Source organism: Falco naumanni, chromosome 5 (genome assembly GCF_017639655.2).
Source record: "Falco naumanni isolate bFalNau1 chromosome 5, bFalNau1.pat, whole genome shotgun sequence".
Classification (NCBI taxonomy): domain Eukaryota; kingdom Metazoa; phylum Chordata; class Aves; order Falconiformes; family Falconidae; genus Falco; species Falco naumanni.
Window position 1 is genome coordinate 27,817,042 of NC_054058.1, and position 21,457 is coordinate 27,838,498.

A 21,457-nucleotide genomic window follows, 5' to 3' on the forward strand; every position below is an offset into this window, starting at 1 on the left:
CCTGTCCTTGCTTCTGCCCTCTCTAGGCTTCCTTTTTGTGTTTGAATTTGTCCAGGAGCTCCTTGTTCATCCATGCAGGCCTCCTGGTAGTTTTGCCTGACGACTTCTTTGTTGGGACATATCACTCCTGAGCTTTGAAGAGGTGATCCTTGAATATTAGCCATCTTTCTTGGGCCCCCCCTTCCCCCCAGGGCTTTATTCCATGGTACTCCACCAAGCAGATGCCTTAAGAGGCCAAAGCCTTCTCTCCTGAAGTCCAGGGCAGCGAGCTTGTTCTGCACCCTCTTTGCTGCCCTGAGGATCTTGAACTCCACCATTTCACGGTCACTGCAGCCAAGGCTGCCCTTGAGCTTCACATTATCCACCAGCCCCTCTTTGTTGGTCAGAACAAGGTCCAGCTTAGTACCTCTCCTGATCTGCTCCTCTATCACTTGGAGAAGGAAGGTATCATCAACCTATTCCAGGAGCCTCCTGGATTGCTTATGCCCTGCTGTGTTGTCCCCCCAGCAGGTATCAGAGTGGTTCAAGTCCCTCATGAGGACGAGATTGTGAACATGACACTGCTCCTACCTGCCTATAGAGGGCCTCATCTACTCAGGTCTTCCCAGCCAGGTGGCCTGTAGCAGACCCCCACTGTAATGTCACCTGTCCCTACCCTCCCTTTAATCCTGACCCATAGCTCTCAGTTGGCTCCTTAATCATCCCCAGGTGGAGCTCCATGCAGTCCAGCTGGTCAGTGACACAGAGGGCAACACCCCTTACTCGTCTCCCCTGCCTGTCCTTCCTAAAGAGACTGTATCCTTCCATTCTAACACTCCAGTCCAAGGAGCCATCCCACCATGTCTCCGTGATGCCCATAAGATCACAGCCCTGTAGGTGGGTGCACGTCTCTCTGACTTCTCTTGTTTATTTGCCATGCTAAATGCATTTGCCTATGTGCATTTAAGCTGGGCCCCTGATGAAGCTGACCTGCTGTCTGGAAGGGCTGGAATTCTTTTGGGCTGCTCTTCAGGTGCTCTCCTGCTGACCTGTGATCCCTCCTCCAGGGTCTGGGCATCTCTTGCTGGCACTGGCATCAAACTGGTAGGAGTGGGATGGATTGAGGTTCCTCTCCCCCAGCACCTTTAGTTTAAAGCCCTCTTTCACCAGCTTGGCAAGCCTATAACCAAAGATGCTCTTCCCCTTCTGACAGATGTACCCCATCAGCCCCCAGCAGAACAGGTTTCTTGAGGTGAGTCCCATGGTCTAAGTAGCCAAATTACTAGGAAAGCTGTGTAAAAGCAGTTTTCATAAGGTTTTTTGCTTCTCAGTTTCTAAGCACTAGTTCAAGCATGAGCTTTCTTGGCAACCATTATTAATGAATTAGTGGTAGATTTATGTCCCACCACACAACTGACCTCATTTAAAAGACACCATTGCAATGGATAATCTGGGTATCTCACAAAAAGGGGAGAGGAAAGAAAGAAGACAGAACTTCTCCAAGTGTATGTTTGGATGTTTGGAGCCTTTATGTCAAGGTGAAGGGATGGTCATGTTGACCCTGTAATTCAGTACTCAAGAAGACCTGCAAAAAAAGGGTAGGGGACTGATGTTAAGCCTCATGCCAACACCTGCCAATACTTGGTTAATTGCCATCCATCTCCCCGCCACCTCCCTGTGAGAACAGGATAGTGTTTGGATGCTGAGGGGGGAGACAGACAACACTGACTTCTGTAGCTTTGTTGACTCACTACCTAATGCCGTGTAAGAAAGAAAAATGTGCACCTTCTCTTTACAAATGCTATTTCCTGGCTTGAAGCCAATGGCAACCTATTGCACCTGCAGCATCACCTTCTTGAGTTAAATTAGTCCTTTAACCTGAAAAGAAGTGAGCAAGCCCTTTTTATTTCCTTGGAACTGAAGGATGAAAAAGGAGCTAAAATCAACAGCAAATCTAATTTTTTATTTATTTTTTTTTGCTCCAGGATCCACACACACATTCTCCATAAACCACCTTTTAACTATAAAACATGTAAAAGCATACTTCTCATGCTTTTGTAAAAAGTAAATTTTTTTTAACGCATCACTGCGCTGCATATCTCTGAATTTAATTCTGTGGAAGAAACAAGCACACCATTGTAGATGTAATGTATTACCTAAGCAGAAATGGTCCTTTCCAGGTTAAGTGTGGAAAAGAAATCAGCTGGCCCTTGCCAGAGTTTCCTGTTCATCCCCTTTCTATAAAGACAGGGTACCACTACTACACAAGCAAGCTGTGTGTGCGAAAACATGCAACTGGAAAGAAACAGAGCCTGGCATTTTGTCCATTTGAAAAGTTTAGCAATCTTAGTCATAAAAGTGTAACCTTGAAAACAGCAGCTGTCTATTGAAAATAAACTTTTATCAGAAATAGGAATGATAAAAGGTCCTTTCTACAGGGTAGAGATTTTATATACCTAGCTAAGTCCAGTCACAGGTAGTATATTCATAACTCAAATACATATATATGTACACACATACACACACCCCTCTAAATGTGTATATATATATACACAAAAAACATTTATTCAGTGACTGAAGTTTGGTGGGTTTGTTCATGATTTGTTTGCAAATACTCTGCTCTGTCAGAATACAATTGTTGGCTGATATTATGTCTCACTAAATTTTATTACCCATTCAATATAGGTTTGGCTCTAAAATTCACTATGTGAATATTCATTCCTTGTGCTGTCAGACTGGTAATTGACACCACGGGATACCATCCTCATCACCCAACTAATTAACTCATTCACTCACAGAACTCATGAGCTCCGTATACAGCTCTAATGCAGCTGAGCAAAACACTTCCACTATAAATACCTCTGTAGTCTTCACAGATACTGTATAATAATCCATATTATTATACAAATTGCACAATTTATCTTGCTCAAAGTCAGCACATTCAGAAACCACAAAGATTAAGTACGTAATGTAATAATAGGGCTATGAATATATAGGCTATAATAAGGCAATGAATGTCACTGAAAGCAAATATTAGTACAGTATTAATAGAAATGGATGTTTCCAAATACCGCATAAAACAACTTGCTCAACTGTAAGGAGAGGAAGAAAAGCTTTCCAGACAGAGCAGCAGACAATTTACAAATAAATTTGGATATATTGTTGCACTGCAATTCAACCTAAAATATTTACATTTCTTACACCTATTATGTTTTAAAATGGTGTATTACATAGTCAATTATAAGTAGTTTAAAGTTGCAAATGCCTTCCATTACCTTCTAAAGAACAACCCCCCCCCCAAAAAAAAAACAAAAACCAAAAAACCCACACCAAAACACACACAACCAAACAACCCCAAAACCTAAAAACACAGAGCTTTGACAGGAAAAAAAATAAATGAGAAGGGATTTTTTTTTTAAATCACTTTCATTGCACCACTTGTGTTTCAAACCCACAGAGGCCAAGTCACACATAGCTACTCTGAGACTACCAGCAGAACCTGATCTACTTCCATTCACCAAGAAAACACACTCAGCTTTTGATGAAGCTCTGACTTCCTGCTCTCACCCCTATTAATCACCCAGCAACAGGCAAAGGGATGCCAGCCAGCTCACTTGGAGCACAGCTGGTTTTCCTAAGAACACTGCTCCTTCCTCCAGTCCTGCCTCACTGGGAAAGAAAACAGCTGGAGCGAGCTTGGGTCCTGCCCAATCTTGGCACTCCTGCGCAGCAAGCTGGTAACACTTCTGCCATGCCACCAAGTTGATTCAACTGGGAAGACAGACTTTTAAATTATACAAGCCCTAATCCCTATATCAATTATTTATGAACCCTGTGAACCATTTCTTATGCTTTGTGTCTGCATAGAGAGAGGAAATAATAATAAACAGTCCAACAGCTCTACAGAATCCAGCGACAAATTTCTGATAGTTCTTCCAAAATACAGCCCACACCAGCCTACACACAGATTTTAATGATTCAGTAAACAGAAAATAAAATCTTCTACTGCCCTGCCCTTGCAAAAAATAAACTTTAAAATAAAAAAAAAAAAAAACACACCACACTTCTCTGGGGCTTGTTTGCAGTGACAGATTAATGAATGACCTATCTCTTAGAGAAGAAATAAACATACAAATTCAATTAAATGTTCCAGTGTTTAGAACAATTGGAAAAAGGAAAGCAGCAGCCAGAGGAGAATTTACCTTACTTTTGAGATTGCACTGGCAGAGCTTGGAAAGGATACATTAAAAACGAGTGTATTTTTGACAGCGTATATCTACTTAAAACATAACAACTGCCACAACACGGCAGAATCATCCAGCCTATTCTGACAGACAAATTTCAGTGCTCCAAAAAAGTTTGCTGCTATTTTAAGACAAAGCTCTTGCTAAGCTCCTTATCTAAAAAAATACCCCTAAAAATATAAGCTCCACCATATATGTTTTTTTTCTCCATTTGATAAGTGTTATCCCAGATAAGCCAAGTTAACACAACTGTACTAAACCCTTTTGCACTTTCTTACCTCACACTTGCTTGAGCATTTTGCTGTACAAAGGCTAGACCCACGCCCACACTCAAACACATGCCAAAGTGCCAGGTAGAATCCTGGTCTTCACTTTCCTTCTCCTTTCCCATAATAGCTGTAGTTCTCTCACACTTTATACTTCCAAGCATAGCAATTCTTCGATAGTAATGATCCCACTAAACAGAAGCCCACATGCTAAACAGTAAAAATTGACACTCAATTCGTTATAATGCATGTAATGGAGTAAAGGGAGAAGATATTTATAAGCATTTTCATCCTGAATTATGCATTTGGAGAATAGCTCACTCTCTAATGTCTTCTCCCTTACGCCTTGTCTCCTACTGTTCTTTATCAGCAACATACACACTCAACCTAACTGAGAAAACTGATTCTGTTTGACAGTTGGGTCTCTAAAAACAAAAAAATATTCTTATACTACCTTTGTTATTCACACAGGTTTTCTACGCCTACTCTGCTGCAATCATTATTCTGTAAACTCTAAAGACTACTAGCTTTTTACCAATAAAGTGATACTTGAATTTTTATTTATGTGGATTTTGTAACAACAAAATAATCCCAGCATATCCACAGTGCTTATTCCAATTATAAAAAGGACGGCAGGAGCTATGCAAGTCAACTGTGGTTTATTTTTCAAATGGTAATTTTTTTCCAGAACTCTTTTGCATCAAACACAATGCAAATGTACTTTCACATATGCATCCTTTTCATCTCTGAACATCCAGCTGGAAAATGCAAGTTTTTACCTTCCTTTTAAAAGAACCTTAAATGAAAATACAACACTTGCACTTGCTTATGCACCTTGTATAAACATTTGAAATGGATTACACTACAGGTCTACTGTCTCTGCAACAAAGACCGTATGTACCTAATAATTTTGGCTGCCCCAAATCCCCATGCATATCCTGCTGCAGAAAATCTGAAATTTATCTAAGACAGGCTGTATCCATCACCAGGTCTCAGCAGAATCTGCCCTGCTCTTCAGTACTAACTGGAACTCAAGCTCTTTCTGTATTGTTCAAATAAAATAAAAAAAAAAAAGGAACATTTGAATCTCAAAGCCATCATAATCCAACTCAAATTTCCCTAATACCTCATGGGTTCTTATTTTAATTTACCAGACACGTTAATTGGCAGCCACAGTGCAGCAGCATGTATAATCTATTTTTACAGATTTTAAGATACAGAACATCTTTGACTTACAAATTAGTTTGGGACTCATGAGCGTCTCTCCCTGCCTTATCCTGACAGCTGATATCAATGGGACATTAAAATGAACTGTTTCAAAACTTGGAGGTCATTTTCCAAGGGACATCCCTCTACTTGGAAACAATACCCATTCTCCCAGACCCACAGCTTCTGTGTAAGTTATAAGGCTTATCTCAGCTTTTTTTCCTAGAGGCTTGCTTAAATACTGAATCAGTGAGACAAGATTTTTTTGTTACTTTCTACTGAGGAGCAGAGTACAGCAAATGTGATCCAGGGATAAGACACACTGAACTGGAAATATTTCCTTGTCTGCAAAATAACAGTGAGGAACTTGCAGCTTTCTGAAATTTCACGGAATCACAGAATGGTTGAGGTTGGAAAAGAGCACTGGAGGTCACCTGATGCCAGCTAGAACAGGCTGTCCAGGACCATGGTCCCAGCAGCTTTTGAGTACCTTTAAGGACGGAGATTCCACAACCTCTCTTGGCAACCTGTGCCAGTGCTCCGTCATCCTTACAGTAAAAACATTTCTCTTTACGTACAGAGAAACTCCTGTGTTTCAGTTTGTCCTTATTGCCTCTTGTCCTGTCACTGGGCACTCGAGATTTCTACAGACATTGATGGAACCCCACCTGATCCTTCTCCAGGCTAAACAGTCCCATCTCCCTCGGCCTTTCCTCATAGGACTGGTGCACCTTTGTAATGTTCAGCACCATTCACTGGACTCCCGCCAGTAGCTCTGTATGTCTCTCCTACTGGGGAGCCCAGAACTGAACCCCAACACTCCAGGTGCAGCTTCACCAGTGCTTAGCAGAGTGCAGGGATCACCTCCTTTGATCTGCTGACAACACTCCTAATGCAGCCCAGGATACCATTAACCACCTTTGCCACAAGTGCGCATTGCTGGCTCATGGTCATCAGGGTGTCCACCAGGACCCCCAGGTCCTTTCCTGCAAAGCTGAAATGTGCTCTTAAAGTTATTCAGTTTTCCCAAGTAAATTTTGGTTTGTTGAACATTTATGTGCCATCTATTGCACACGCACAGTCTTTAGAACAGGGAAGTGTTGGTGGCGTTTCTTTTAGCATATACCATTGACTTTTTTCTATGATAGAATAAGAATCATTCTTAGAATCAAGTTTCTGCTCTGAATACCTGGACTTTTAACTCTGAAATTTTTCATTTTCCAACATGCACTTCAAATTCATTTCTTTGATAGTCCTAACCTGTTTGAACAGATATCATCCATTATAAGAGTGGCAAAGCAAGAAGACAAAAAGGATGCCAATAGTATTTAAGACAAATGACACTGCCTGAATTGACATATTGCATTAAGCTGGGGTTTTTGTTTGGAGTTTGGGGTGGGGTTGGTTGGGGTGCTTTCAGGGTTTGGGGTTTTTTTTTGTTTGTTTGTTTGCTTGCTTGGGTTTTTTAATTGTGGACACACACAGGTTTTCATACTAGGGCATGTTTCCATAAATGGGATGAATTAGAAGATACCAACAATGGTACAAGTGTTTTTAAGTGCCAGTTCACCACAATTTTAAAAAGACATTAGGCTCTTGAATGATTTAGGTATTATCTAGCAAATTAGTACAGTGGAGTTGCTGACAATCAAGATATTGCCAACATGTGTGAGGGGGTGGTTCAATCTTCAATGCAGCTGCAGCCAATGTCACACCACTCCTCTGGGGGACTGGTTTCCTGTTTTAATCAGCTCTGTCTGGAGACAGGGCTGAGATATCAGCTTTAACTGGAGATGTGTCTTATGGTTGAGTTTGTTCAGTATGTTTTTGATTAAAACCAAAAGGATGGAAAGCTCTCATCTCAATTGTCTCCATGGAGTGTGCCTGGTGCTTAACTTCAGAGCTGCCTGTTGGTATGAACTTCTCTGGCGAACTGGACTCTTTGATGAACCTGGTCACCACCACCAGACATGCCCTGCTCACTTTATTTGTGTACCCTGGAACTGTGGCCTTTGCTGGTGAGACCACAGTTCTGTGCCTACCGTGCTATCTCTTGAGCTCACACTTCCCATTTGTCACTGGATTTTACTGTCCCGCCTCCTGGTAGAAGGACACACAAGGTAACAGCAAAAAAACTATGGAACTTTGAAAGTACAAAAAAGCCAGATACTCACACAGTGAAGGAATCAGGGGGAGCCGAGACTCTCCTCAGGTCAGCAGACTGCACTTTATGGATACTATAGACAGCAGGAAATGAGTGGCCAGGAGAAAGGCAGCACACAGTGTGGACAGACAAGGGAAAAGGCAGAGGGGAGAGAGAAAAAGAGTGGAAAAGAAGACAGACAGACATACAACATTTAAACAGAAACAAAAGGAATGTGTCACACAGAAGTTGAATGAAGAGACATGCAGAGCTCCAAGTTCACGCTAGCAAGCCAAGAGCAACAGAATACATGCAAATGGAGAAAATCACTGCCACATGGCACACAAGAGCTATCTAAAGACACGAGTGATGAGGACCAATGGCAAGCTAGGCACGTGGCTATACAAGGAAGACAAGGAGCCCCAGGATTTGTTCCACAGGCACTGAAAAATTTCAAGGCAACAGACTTTGGAAGCAGGTCCAGAAATGCAAATAAACAAAGCCAAGATCTGAATGAATGGAACTGTCTCCAAAGTTTGTCCAACTTTAGTCTACATTTAAGAAAAAAAAAAAATACCCTTACTGGAGATTTTGTATCCCATAATGACAAATTGCTGTCTCCATTCTTCTTTCATGTACCTTAGGGAAACACGCATTTTATATATAGTGACTCTCAAGACTGACTCTCTTTAGTGTTTATACTCAAATGGTCCCTTTGTTTCTCTCAAGTGTATGGAATATGTTTTATCTATAAGCTCTTCCCTCTTTTTTTCTCTTCCATTATGCAGGACATTCTTCCTCAACCCATACTAAAAGGCAGTGAAAGCAAAATACCATCTTTTGAGGTTCAGAAAATGATCATTAACTGAAACTTACTGAGCAGCATACTAAACTCAAGTATCTGATCAGAAAATGACTCCTGGAAAAACTGAACCACAGCTTTTCTTATGGCACACACATTTTGCTGTAGCTCACAAGAACCACATTCTCTGCTTGATCACAGAAAACCAAGCTATATGTCATCTCTTTCACATGTTACCATGACCAACAGGGGAGAACAGAAATGAAAACAGCCAGCAATTCTTTTAAGGGAAGGAGAATAAGAAGATAATTTACACTTTTGCAGAAAAACTGAGTTTGTCTGAGCTGATCTGGCTCTAGCAAAAATTTGCTTTTGCTGGTACAAAAAAGAAAAGTCCTATGAGAAGAAAAGAAATCCATCTCCCCCCCACACACACAACCCCCCTTATCTGCCTTGTTTCAATCCATAATCAAGTGTGAACAGCATCACCTTAGCCTGTACGTTCCTTGCAACTAAAAAGTTGCTTCTGGCTTGAAAGACTTTATTGGATTATTACTTATCTCCATTGTAGAGCAATTCATCGTAGGATGCAGAACAAATTATGCCTGCCTTTTCAGTTTGGACAGCCTCCAACTGTATTCACCAAATAGTGACCTTCCTCCACTATGCTTCAACTCAATAAATTTAAAGTTATCAGAAAAGTACAAGCCATAAGCAGGTCATCTTCACCTACACAAGAATACTTATACAATCCTGTATGTCACATTAAAACAGCTTAGCTTTCCAAAAGAAATATTAAAAAAAAAAAGAATTCTTGATGAACAGCAAGAAGAGATCACTAGTTGCAGCAAGTACTCCATGAATAATTCGGGACAGTTATTATACTGAAAAATTTCTTTGTAGGCAAGCCAGCAGTGAAAGATTAAATAACTTAATGAAATATTAATTGCCACTAATTCACCTAGCTATGACAAAATGCAGCACATTATATTTCCTTGCTCCCTAATAGCTTGGACAAAGCTTTTCGTTCTACTGCTGTCAACAGGAAAGGGAAGCTCCTTCAACTCAAGTAGTCCCACATAAACACTAGAATTTTGTTCCTTAATTTGATTCCACAGCCAACCTTGAAAAGACTAGGATCATTGACACTGTCAAAAGTGCTGCTGAATTTTCCCCACACCTTGAAAAAAGGCAAATTATCCAGTAACAAGTGAAACAAGGAGTCTCAACATATAAGAGTTTCTACCTTGAAGGTCTCTGTAGAACTACATGAGACAGTTCATGTGCAATTAGTAGGTGCTGGAAGCACAATAGTGGGAAAACAGAGGGGGAAAAAACAGGTCAAAAAAGGTCAGATCCCTTTTTCTCATATACAAGTGCCTTCTCAGAGCGTCTACAGGTTTTGAAGAACAGTTACAACTAGGAAGATGGGCAGCTCTTACAGTCAGAAGAAAATCCTGTTTCTAAAGTCTTCTGGCTCCTAAGTGAAAGAAGCATGAAATCTCTGTTCATCTCAACTACATAAGTTAAATATGGGCTCTCCAATTTTAAGATACTATTATTCCCTGGAAACTCAAGTGCACCCAAAAGGCAAACAAACTCACAATTCTCTCTAAACCCCCTCTCCTTAAAGCCTCCTGAACAAAGGAGAACAGGGTTAAACCAAAAAAAAACCCAAAACAAAACAGAAAGAAAGTGTAACGCTTCTTCAGATTAACTATCATTCTACTTATGGCACTGGACTAGCTAAAACTCCAAAGAACATTCCTACTGCTCTCCTTATCTCGCAATAATATCAAAGCTGACAATAACAGCCAACTCTGCATTAATGTGATATGAGATAATTTTTTAATCACTTTCCTGGCAAGAAGCTCCAAGATCAACTGTCTAACAATTAGGGATAGCTCCAGACCCACTTACTTATCTCTCATATCTAACATTCACATAACAGTCACAAAAGAATAATCTAGAGCATTCAATCAAACATAAGGCTTTCTGGGAGATTTCAATGGAACACAGAGATACATTCCAGATACCAATTCAAGAAATTTAGATAAATATATTTAATTGAAAATTTTCTTTCTTGTGAAATATTACAAATTAGTACCATATTAAATGAACTTCTCACAATATTAAAATGCTTCCTAGAGTTTAACCTTTAACATACCATTTACTTTTTATCACCCTAAAAGATGCAACTCCTCCCTCTCTTTCCCTTTCAACATTTGTGAGCAAAGTACATACACACAGAGATATCTATAGACGCAGATATCAACATACACAAAAAACATTGCTGATAAGTGAAGCTCAGACTAGAGTCCCTGACAGATGATTTCTATTTTCCCGAAACACAGGTCTGCAGACAAGTATCTCAGTCAAACCAGACTGACAGCAACGTAGTCTACCATAGCCCATTTAAATTAAGCTAAACCACAAAGAATATCCTCTTGACAACTAGCACATACTATGAACCTTTATTTCCCTACCACAGTTTTAATTTAGATCTCAAAATTCAGACCAAACCATGTTAATTATCAGATCAAAGTACCGGGGATTTTCTTTTTTTTACATTTGCATTAGCCTCCCTCAGTGTGGAAAAAGATCATAGAATGTTTTGGGTTGGAAGGGACCTTAAAGATCATCGAGTTCCAGCGACCCTGACGTAAGCAGGGACACCTTACACTAGAACAGGTTGCTCAGAGCCCCATCCAACATGGCTTTGAAGCTTGGAACACTTCCAGGGATGGGGCATCCACAGCTTCTCTGGGCAGCCTGTTCAGTGCCTCACCACCCTCACTGTGAAGAATTTCTTCCTAACAGCTAATCTAAACCTACCCCCTTTCAGCTGAAAGCCGTTTCCCCTTGTCCCATCACTACATGCCCTTGGGCAAAGTCCCTCTCCAGCTTTCTTGTAGGCCCCCTTGAGCTACTGGAAGGCTGCCATAAGGGCTCCCCAGAGCCTTCTCTTCTCCAGGCTGAACAGCCCCAACCCTCTCAGCCTGCCTTCACAGGGGAGGTGCTCCAGCCCCCTGATCACCTTTGTGGCCCTCCTCTGGACTCACTCCAACAGCTCCATGTCCTTCCTCTGTCGGGTGCCCCAGAGCTGAACGCAGTGCTACAGGTGGGGTCTCTTGAGAGCTGAGTAGAAGGGGAGAGTCACCTCCCTTGACCTGCTGGCCAGGTTTCTTTTGATGCAGCCCAGGATACACTTGGCCTTCTGGGCTGCAAATACACACTGCCAGGTCATGTTGAGCTTCTCATCCACTAACACTCCCAGGTGATTCTCCTCAGGGCTGCTCTCAATCCATTCTCTGTGCAGCCTTGGCCTTGGGATTGCTCCAACCTGTGTGCAGGACCCTGCACTTGGCCTTGTTGAACTTCATGAGGTTTGCAAGGGCCCCCCTTCTCTCAAGCCTGTCAAGATGCCCCAGGATTTCCCTCTGCTCAATTCTAGCTTTCACAAATGACTGAGGAGTTGTTGTTGGATGAAATCGGGCATTGCTGCTCACAGCCAAGAGGCTGCTAGTCACTACTCAAGAGAGGTCAGCATACCTTAGGTATTTTCCCGACAAATAGGAATTGCAACATTACAGATATGGGCTTCTACTGAAACTTAAAAGCACCAGTCCCAGTAAGAAAACACGTTGTGCTAAATTGAACAGTAAGATGTTGGAAGTAACTACCAGGGAGGCTTTAATTACATGAACAGATTGACAACTAGTGGATGATAAGAGGCTGGAGTCAAAGTTTGAAGTCAAGCAATAAATTCTACTAGATAACACAGCTGCAAAACACAGACAACCTTTAAGATACCTGAAGAGAAAAGGTGTGCCCGAGACCTTATCTGTTTTTTCCAGTTACATGAGGTAACGAAAGATAGTACATCTCATAAAACTTGCTTCACCATCACAGCTGCAACGGCAAAATCCCCCACCACCTCCTCAAAAAAATTAAAGCCTCGGTGCATGAATGTTTCAATGAAATGTGAATCCTTGGTAACTTTAGGCCTTTAGCTCGGTACCTTTGTAGAAGGGACAGAATGTTTTGCTTTAAAAATACTTCATGAAAAACACCAAAGGCACTTACTACGTCACTCATTTTAGTAGCAGTAAAGACCTGCATAAGTACAATAATCAGCTTTACAAAATAATGCAAATAATTTTACTGGATGGCCATTTTCATAGATCAAAATGTGAATGTTCAGGGGGTTTCTTCTATTAAAGTATCTCTGCAATGCTTACAAAGAAGGTTTAATGATGAAAAGGAATGTTAGCCCTGCCTGTCTGTTTTCTTCTTCACATGTTCCTGTTTTCCAGTTACCTTAGCTTTTCTCTGTTCACCTTTATAATATTCATTTGTGGTTTTATACTGGAGAAGGATTCCCTACAAAGTACAAAGTCCTTTCTGTACCTTCACGTCCTTCTCCATAAACACTGCCAGGCAGCATGCTTCCACAACAGAAACTAAAAGATGCCCTAAGTATTTCTTGATTGTGGCAATTTTTTAGAGGGTTTCTAATGGACGTTAAAAAGCATATCAATAAAGTTGAGAAAATGAATTAGAAAAACTTCCAGGGCAAATGACATAAGTATGCAGAACTGTCAGAAGCCAAGAGGCACAATGCTAAGCCTGCACAAACCTCTAAGTAAATAACTGATACAACACCTTTCTAAAAGCAAGAAGGGTAACTCAGAAGATAAAGGAATACAAGAAAATCAGGGAAGTATTTACAATATGGTGGAAAGAGAGATCAGAAGGTGTGAATTTTTTTAATTCTTTTTTTTTTTTAAATGCACTGCAAGTCCAGTACATGCAAAATCCATGACTGAATATGCTGCCCCAAACAGGCCTCTTGCCATTAAAACATGCACATATCCGACTCACTCATTCAGCAAAGGCATAGATGTTCTCCTCTTGCTCTTCTGCACCATGTTGGCTTGGTTCCTTAAGGAGATCCGAATGAGTGAGGGAGCCAATCGACATGGTTCACCATCCACTTGCATGGGGATAGACTTGTATGTTAAAAGTGTCACCTCACGGCACTGGTGCAACCTCTCTCCATGACCACCCACCTGGAGAGCAGCCTGCAAAAGAACAAAAAAAAAAAGGAGGAAAAAAAAGAGCACAAAACAAAACAAGAAACAAAGAAAAGACATCTCAGAACAGATAGCTGAGGCAGTTAAATCTGAAATGCAGTTTTGCTGACAGCATCCATTACACAGTGTTCCATGTGTAAGGCATTCTAACAAAGCACAATGAATGTATTTTCACTCAGAAATTGCATAGTACTTAAAATGTCACAAATAAAAGAGCTAGGCAACAAGCAGATACCTAACGATATGCATTGCACGTCTCATCGCATATACACACACATGCGCATGCACAAATGAATACCTATGTTCATTCTTAAGCATTTCAATTTGTTTTGGTTGGTTGGTTTGTTTTCACACCAAGAGTAATGCTACTAATTATTTGCTCTTTAGAACAACAACCCTAATAGGGTACGTCTGCAAGACAGAAAAATTACTTCCCCTTCCTGAACAGAATACAGTCCTTAATGTGAATTAGAAAAAAATTAAAAAATTATAAAAGCTTACACAGCAACTAAGCCTTGAGACCAGACAGGCTGAAAAGAGCAAGCAGAAGGACCTTGTTCAAAACAAGTAAACATCATGTTTAAGAACTCATTTTATAGAGATGAACAAGGAAGGCAATGAGCAGATTCTTCAAGTTCTAGGCAGTTATGTTTGGGCAGAAATATATTTTTTTAATTAATGACTATTATGTGACTATTAACTCATCTGTCAGATGCAGAAAAAAAAATCCTATATTAATGCACTACTAACAGAACAGCCTAAACAGAAGTCAAGACCTTAATCCTTCTCTGTGTGTTTCATATTATGGATCAACTGACAATATAATCAATAATATTCGTAATAATACTTCTTTATAAAGTACTTCTCTTCCTTAGTCTCAAAGAAAGCACATCTGGGATTCATACAGAGCAAGTTACTATTATATCAATACAGTCTATGGTTACAATGGCTTCTCAGCATTAGTAGACTTGTAGACCCTCAATTCTGAACAAGGCTTCCTTTAAAAAGAAACAGCAGCTCAAAGGGCCCTACTTCTTAAATTCAGAACCAACTAAAACTGTTGGTAGCTTTTGAGATCGCTCTACCCACTCACAGAGCCACATTAGTGGCAAATCCAAAAAAGCTTCCAACTGAAAACTGCCAGTTGGTACATGCTAAATTGACTTTTCACAGCATTTTCAAAAACATATCCTAACATCTTCAGGGGTGAAGTAACAAAGGTGCATTCCACAAGATCCACTAGGCTAACAAACATAGGTTTTCTTCTTACTTGTGGGTTATTCCCCAAAACTACTAGAGCCATAAAAAAAAAAAAAAAAAGGCTGAAAAAGAATCTTTAACCCAGACAGACTTCTAAAGAAATGATTGCTGATCAATACCACCTTTTACTTTTGCTTACTTTGAAGATTAGATTTGTCTGAATTTCTCTTTGAGAAAACAAACACTATTATCAATAGTATTCACTGAAAGTGGTATACACCGAAGGCAGGTCACACAACAAGTAGGTATGTTAGTTTAGTGAAAACAGGCTTATCCATGTTAGTTTTAACCTAGTCCACACAAGACAGTGGCAACAAGACTTGAGTATAGTCCTAAGCATGATCTATACAAACTTGCCCCGAAGCAGGCAGGCACACATGCCTTCTGCCTGTCCCAGTAAGTTCAAGCTGCGGCGCCTTAGGCAGATTAATGCTAGCACAGGGATAACTACCAACTCTGAGTGCATTTAATTGTCCTCTGAAGAGACTGTCACTGTGTTTGACCACTGTGATAGTAGGACACTAAGGTATTTAGAGTGAGATTGCTTTTAAAGTGAACTAAAGCTGAGTTACCATAAGGACAGCATTGACAGAAAGTGCACTGATAAATTAAAATTGCTGGTTGAATTTTCTTTCCATAGCAGAACAAAAGGAGAGATAACATTTGTGCCAAAAATATTACTAATTTTTTCATAGCTATTACTAAAATTTCACAACATTTTTTAGTGGACATATGGAAACTGTATGGGCATATAATTTTATATAGTATTTCAGCTTTGTTTCCAGTAGCCAAGTTTAAAAAAAGGAATTTTATGCCATATTGAAATACACAAAAGTAAAAAAGAAACAGCAGTAATTTGACCACAGAACACTCCCCCCTTAAAAACATGCCTGCATGCTGTTCTTACTTTAATAATCTTGTCATTTAGCTTGGAAGCACTGCACATGCAAATTAGCCATATGTTGCAAAGAATACATTCCTATTATAAAATAACATTTCTTTCATTAGAAAACTACAATTTGTCTCCCACGTCTAACAGCAGACCATGTTTTGGCCTTAGCTGAATATGTGGAATCATGGTGGTTCTTCAGCAATGAGGACAACTTTGCACTCTGTAGCGCTGCCTGCAGAATTCCCCGAGTGCAGCAGCACCTGCAGGAAGGGCAGCACCCGCAGTACCCACCAGCGAGGCCATGGTGAACCCAATGACTTCAATGTAGCCATCATCATGGCGCTGAGGCTCAAAGTCTCTGTGATCTCCAGGGTTTCCCCAGGGCATTGTGCCAGCACAGTACCTACAGAGAGAGGTTTGGAAAGCGAGCTTTGAGACAGCACTCTGCCCTGGTGAGTCCTGACTAGCAGCCTGGCTATTAGCCTGTTCTGCTGTCCTCCAGAAGTATCGAGATATCCATACCAAAACTGAATTCAGGGACAATTAAAAGTTATGCTGACAAGGACTGGACAAAAGGGAAAACCTGTGTCTTGTTTCCAAGCTGGCAACATCCATAAATGTATCCACATAATCTTTAGCAGGTTCCTCTGTGAGAGGAAAATGGGGAAACACCAGGAAACAGGTAACAGAGCAGTAGCACTTTGTTCTCTCTCCCCACTTGCTTTGCTTTCTGCAAATGAGCTGTTGAGTCAGAAAGCTGCTTAGCCCCTCTGCTAGGTGGGCATGGGGCTGCAACAGCAACTCCAGCCCTGGAGCTCCACTTCATCTCTCCCTGCTGGCTCAGCAGCTCTAACAGCACAAGGAGTGCAGAACATCGCATTGCTCTAGGCGGCAGGGAGAAATAAAAAGCAGAAACAGGTGCAGCTGTGGCATCTACCTTTCCTATCATTAAAAGAATGGATGTAAAAGTGATCTAAGAGTGATAGAATAGGGAACTTCGGAGAAGTGACACCAAGTAAAAGCTTGCACAGTGAGACCAGTGCAGGACTCAAAAGATCAAGTGCTTGGGATATCATGCGGAGCAAAGTGCTAGGCTGTCTGAAGCAGTAGTCTCCGAAGTGGAATGCACGCACCACAGACAGTGTGCTAGAGAAATCTGCAACTGACAAGATCATTAGGGTGTGTGAAGAAAACAGTTTACATTTTAATAAAGAAGAAATCCAGCATTAAGATAGTGTTTAATTCATCTTTATTACATCCTTTCAAAATTTCATTTTCTGTGTTTTCTAATGTATGAAATATATTAGCACAGCAGTACATATATATAATCTATAAACACATACATTGGGGTGCTGCCCAAAAATTTTTTTACTAATAAAGATGCACAATAAAAAAGGTTTGGAGACTACTGCTCTAGAGAGCAGGAGACAGATCTAAATGTAAGTATAGCTGTATTCTTAAAAGTTATCTATTTGGGACACCTTCTAACATTTTAATACACAGCAGTTCTTTCAACAGTTTTATGTTCCTTTACTGTAAAAATAGTAACCCTCACCCTCCCCTGATCCCCTCCCCTACACACAGACACACACTTTTTTCACACACTGCTTCAATTAAGGGGGAGAACAGGCATCTGTGTAATTACTATCTCATTTGCAGGTTAGATGCACAACTGGAAAGCATGTTTGTTAATGATTTCTGCTATCTCTGTATCAGCATATTCAACTTTTTAAAGGATGGTTTGGCTTAACTCTGATGCCATTCCATATTGCTGATTAACAGTATTATAAACACCTGGCTTTCAAGAAGGCAGCACAATGGCAATATGTTTCCTGCACATTCACCCAGTCTAGGACAATTTGCAGGTACCTTTTTTCTTTTACTTATTATTATTATACTTTTATAACTCCAAGCACCTGTCTTGAACTTACCTGGGTATGTTTAAAAACACTATACACTGGAACTTCAGCTCCTGGATCTTTGGAGTCAGGTCTGTACCATCACACTACAAAGCCAAAGTGACAGAGCACAGAGAAATTGCTGAATGGAGCCACAGACAAGAGAAGTGTTGCTGCTTTGTTACAACTTTCCCAAGACTTTCCTTGGAATGTGTTGCAAATGTCATGCTCAAAACTGAAAAGTAACAGAGCCATTAAACTCTCACCTCGCTCGCTCTCCATTCCCCCCTCTTCCCACAATACTACAGCACAATTTCTTATACTTACCACAACTTTAACATGTTTGGATAAATCTCTTGAGCTTCTTTGTAGAAAGTCTGTAAAGGCTGCCTGCAACAGAAAGTGCACAAATTGTCATCAGCACTTCCTCTCTTCCCTTTCCCCTCATTTCTTCTCCCACCACAGAGCTCAATACCAAAATGCCATCCTTTTGGCAAACCTATTCTTTCTTGCTCTCAGGAAACATGATTTTTTTAATATATTTTTAAATTTTGATACCTCTCTTTTTGAGAGGTTAACTGAAGAAGGTCCTTGGACACCCAAGGATTTAACTCAAATTCTTGCTCACATACTTGTTTATGTATTTAAGGCACGTGGGTACAGTGGGAGTCATCACCCAGAAAGACATTACATGTCATGCATTATCAAATCAGTGTTTCTCTCTTAATAAATGCATTTTAGAATGAAGTGTTGTCCACATACCTTCTGAATGCAGAAGTGATTAATTTTATTTGCATATTCACACATGAAAATTAATCACTCTAAATAGTTGATCTCTGCCCTCTACTCCCCATGACCCTATATCCAAGGCTACTCCTCAAAGCTACAAAGATACAGGCCAACACTTGGGGAATTTCTTCACAAAAATCAGTATCAATGTGCTTCCCAAATTCTGGAAGCCTGAAAGCTTACAAGCCAGAAGCAGTAGGGCCAAGACATGACCAGTAGTATGTCCAAAGGAGTAGCATTTCTCTCGTCTGCTAAGCTACATAAAACCATGCTTCAGCCACTTTACAACAGACACGTGAGTGTGGCATCACCAGAAACTGTACATGTGCACTTTAAATTGCAGCAGGCAAAATGAACTGGCATGAGCTCCTGATGTGAGAAAGTGAGGGGGAAGGCACTTAAGAAAACATTCAAACAACTAAGTTAGCATCATTCTGTAAGACGAATCACAACTCACCCCTGCATAAAACATTTTATTTCTAAATCTGCTGTTGAATTTCTCTGGATTTGCTTCTGTGAAAGGATAAAAAGGAAAAATACGAACACTGTAATAAAACAAGTATACTCCATTGTACCTTCCCATTCCCTGCCAGCACTAGAGTGCTTTTAGCACACATTACTCCGTGAAAATATTAACATAAATATGCTTTTCCTGTGTGAGAGCTCCCCATTTGTGCCATAATCTGCTATCACGTTTCAAACATAGATATTTAATTGTACCCCTTTCCCGTAGAGTGAAAATAGATGGAAACGTGAGTGAAGAGGTAACAAGAATACAACCAGTTGATTTAGCACCTCTCAGACTATCCATCTTATGATTCCTCAGTACCATTTGTGAGACTGTTTCTACTAACACAGAACTCTAAAAACTATTAGAAATACAAAGAACACTAACCCATGCTTTGAAGCAGGAGTAAAGTATTAGTAAATTACAAGACGAAAAAAAACCTTATGTGTTACAAAGAGGTACTGAGGAATAAACATCCCTACCTAAATATTCCGGGGGGGGGGGGGGGGGGGGGGGAGGAAAGAAAAATGAGTGGTTACTCTAAAACCTGTTTAGAGAGCTGCTTCACTTTGATTAGGCTCCAAGTGATGGATAATTTTAATAGTCCGGTGGTAATGCACATCTAATGATTAATTATTCTCCCTGTTAAAATGTATGGGGAGGTTTTTTCTCCTATCCTGAACTTTTCAGACTTCAATTGCCAACTGCTAAATCTTATAATACTTCTCTGTCAGATTAAAGAGCCTTGAATCATCACATATCTTCTCCTTGAGTAAATACTTACAGGCAGTGATTAAATCGCCTCTTAACCTTCTTTCCGATAAGCTAAATGGAGCTCCTTTAATCTCCCAGTATAAGGCATGTTTCCCAGAATAATACAGGTCATTCTCATGCCTCCTTGGGAAAGCTCTCCTCGTCTGTAGCACCCTGAGATTTCAGAAGCAGCCCTTCTGACACTGTATTCGGCGGTGGTACCAACCACCTATCCCTGCTCAGAGATCCCCTAGTGAAAACATCCCACTATCCAGATAGTCTTTCTGGCTAAAGCCTCACACCGATATGAACACTTCCATATTAAATCTTCTCAAACGACCACTTGAAACAAAGCTTCCAGTTCTCTTTGAAGTCGTTACATCTCACAGTATATGGCTTCATTTTGTAAGAATGGGCTGCTTTGTATTTCTTGTTTGATTGTTTGCCCAGCTACTGTATCACCCGTTTGTTATGTTGCAGGTGAGCCTGGAATGCAGTCAGGGGCACCTCTTCCTCAAATGATTACTTTAACCGCTTAAGTCAGTCTCATCCCACTTACTGAGCTGACAGCTCATTGCAGGAAGCCTCGGCACCCCATGCTAAGAAGCAGGAGGCTCGTGAAGGTTCAATGCCTGTGCTGTACGTTCTCTGACATGGCTATGCCCGATGGCTCCAGACAGCAGCCACCAGCACACTGGCTCTTACATGGATCTTACAGCGAACACTGAACAGAACCAAAGCCCCAGTTTAGAACAGAAAAGGAGCCTTTCTGGGGTCACTGATTCAGCAGTCCTTCAACATACTAAACTGCTCCTACTTCTGACATAGCAGAGGAGCGACTCTTTCTACCATGTGGAATAGAACCTAAAGTTGAGTGCAACTAACTGCAGAAGTAATCACTGACTGCATACCCAAGGCTCACCCCATCCTCACCATTCCCAAGCCATCAAAGGAGTAGGAAATAGAACATGTTAGACTGTGTGTGTGCGCGCGGCAGGGGGGCTGTCCTGCAAATGAACACTCCTCTAGAGCTGAGGGATCAAGTGGCATGTCAACAGGGATAAAGTAAATTGTCTCTCCCCTGCTCCACCAAAGCATAAGTATACCAAGAGAGGAAACTGGAAAGAGTTGCTACTCAGAACATTTCCTGAAGAAGAAGAGCTAAATACACTAGGCTTGGAGCCAACCACCAACCCTCAAGGCTCAATCTGATTAGTCACAAGCAAAGTATAGAGGTTGCCATGGCAAAGGCCACATTCACACACAGATTCCTCTGAGACATTACAATCACTGCTTATTCTAAATATAAGAATTGATCAATCTCTATTGCATAAAGTGCCCTGATAGGCTGAGAGCTCGAATCAATTTCATTTACTGTGGGGAGGTGGGGAGAGGAATGGCCCTTGTTTGTTTTAGTATATGTGATTACAATAGCTCAGCATAAGCAACCGCATACAACAACTTATCTTAACGGACCAAGTGCTACAGCTGTGAAAGTGCTTTAAGTATTGCTGAAGTGTTGCTAAGAGTTTCTCTGGATTTCAACAATTGTAAAAGAGATCAGAATCTGTTTTGCACTGCTTAATTCATAGAATCACATAATAGCTTGGGTTGGAAGGGA

The 21,457-nt window shown here is 40.8% G+C and overlaps 1 protein-coding gene across 7 annotated transcripts in view; it reads right to left on the minus strand.

The window, feature by feature from the left end:
• DGKI (diacylglycerol kinase iota) overlaps positions 1 to 21,457 on the minus strand; it is a 228,073-nt gene that overhangs the window by 83,146 nt on the left and 123,470 nt on the right. For 5 of the 7 annotated variants that reach the window (XM_040596409.1, XM_040596407.1, XM_040596406.1 and 2 more), the window contains exons 16-21: positions 19,033 to 19,088; positions 18,114 to 18,176; positions 17,820 to 17,893; positions 16,180 to 16,291; positions 13,525 to 13,724; positions 7,870 to 7,932 (exon numbers count right to left, since the gene is read on the minus strand). In XM_040596409.1, coding sequence (XP_040452343.1) covers positions 7,870 to 7,932; positions 13,525 to 13,724; positions 16,180 to 16,291; positions 17,820 to 17,893; positions 18,114 to 18,176; positions 19,033 to 19,088 — 568 coding nt within the window. The remainder of the gene's footprint in view (positions 1 to 7,869; positions 7,933 to 13,524; positions 13,725 to 16,179; positions 16,292 to 17,819; positions 17,894 to 18,113; positions 18,177 to 19,032; positions 19,089 to 21,457) is intronic. The other 2 variants (XM_040596412.1, XM_040596410.1) reach the window with 1 other exon arrangement.